At 44.0% G+C, this 1549-nt stretch overlaps 1 protein-coding gene across 1 annotated transcript in view; it reads right to left on the bottom strand.

The window, feature by feature from the left end:
* The window catches only part of zdhhc15b (zDHHC palmitoyltransferase 15b), a 5555-nt gene extending 4140 nt beyond the window's left edge, over positions 1-1415 (bottom strand). Inside the window, exons 1-5 of the mRNA XM_008420067.2 lie at positions 1216-1415; positions 855-881; positions 663-757; positions 451-571; positions 172-241 (exon numbers count right to left, since the gene is read on the bottom strand). Coding sequence (XP_008418289.1) covers positions 172-241; positions 451-571; positions 663-757; positions 855-881; positions 1216-1339 — 437 coding nt within the window. The 5' untranslated portion in view covers positions 1340-1415. The remainder of the gene's footprint in view (positions 1-171; positions 242-450; positions 572-662; positions 758-854; positions 882-1215) is intronic.
* Between the last annotated feature and the right edge of the window lie 134 nt (positions 1416-1549).

Below are 1549 nucleotides of genomic sequence, written 5' to 3' on the forward strand. Positions count from 1 at the left end.
GTCTGTCTTCTTCTGCCAAAGCAATGCACTGATTGATCCTCAGGATTCTGTTTCAAATGAACAGAGCAGCATTCTCCTAATTATCACAACACCTACTGGYCACAATACATCTCCTTGCCTGAGAGTAATCTCTCTCTAGATGAAGGTATTGGGGAGGAAAGAGAAGCTTACGTTTCACAAACGGAGCAGTGGTGACAGCGGTCAGGCTTCAGTACCTGGCAGCGGTCACAGAACCTGATAGCTGGAGACAAGAAGATGGACGAGTTGAAGGGACGACATTTGAGCTGAGCATCCCCCCCTTTCACACGCTTCCTGCAGCCTAGATTGAACTCGTAATCAGCACCAATGAAAGAGATGCATCTGCTGATTACTACTCAAGAGAGCCTACAGATGATAGTCCTAACCTACTTGTTTTTTTTTAAATCAAACACAGAAACTGAGACGGCGCACCTCCGGATTGGGCTCGGGTGAAAATGGGTAGTTTCTTTGCGATCTCGACAAGGATTTGCTTCTGAGCGTCCGGTCTCTCCTCCATCTCGTATCGTTGCTTGTCTGAGTACGACAGCTGGAACTGGATCATGGCATGAAAGCAGATTAATCATATTTCTCAAACCACATGCATATATGGTACATTTATACGGACAATCTAGTGTCCAGTCTACCTTTTTACATGGTGTAGCAGGAGGGGTGAATATGGACTTCCAGTATGTCCAGGAGAACATCCCAAAGCAGACATGAAATACCAGCAGATACACCGCTGTACATGAAAAAAAAAAAAAAGCAAAACACAGAAATCAACAAGAGCCGAAACCTGAAAATCTAAGATAGTTCAAACTTAAAGCGAGAGCGCTCACCTTTCTCCAGTGTGTTACTGATTGTAACTGTTATAAGAAGAAAATTGAACATATTTAGTGATTCACTGAAAGTGGTGCCAATTGTTCAGAAGATACACATTATCTGAAAGCTAACACAACTAGCCAGGGAATAGTTAGCTAAGAGAGACAATAACAGTAGTTTCTGTGTGAAAACTAGTTATCGCTAGCCTGCCAGAGGTGGCATTACACAAACTAAATCGAATRACGGCAAACATTAAAAGCCACTTCCGCGTTGCCCCGTCTACCAGTAACCTTATTATTGTTTAAGTGCTCAGCGGTAATCTGCGCTGCTTGTGGAGGAAAGAGGTCAAAAAACAGACACGCAGTCCGTCACACTTACAAAGACACAGCTCAAACACGTAAGCATAATAAGACCAGAGCACAACGGCGGTGATAATGAGGACAGGGATCCAGGAGAAAACCCTCTGACAGCATCTCAAACCCCTGGAGAGAGCCATTTCCATCTGAGCTCCGCTCCTCCTCTGAGCTCCGCCAGCCGCCCTGGCGCTTTATCCATCAGCGACATCTGCGAGCGATTCACTGCCCTGAACTCATCAGAGCTACTGAGCACGTGAGGAGGAAAACCCTATTTTATTGATTAGCACAATAATGCATATGAAAAGTAAAAACTCAGTTACTTTTACAATTAGAAAATTAAGTAAGATCAATATATA

The sequence above is a fragment of the Poecilia reticulata genome, linkage group LG10, assembly GCF_000633615.1.
Source record: "Poecilia reticulata strain Guanapo linkage group LG10, Guppy_female_1.0+MT, whole genome shotgun sequence".
In the NCBI taxonomy this organism is placed as follows: domain Eukaryota; kingdom Metazoa; phylum Chordata; class Actinopteri; order Cyprinodontiformes; family Poeciliidae; genus Poecilia; species Poecilia reticulata.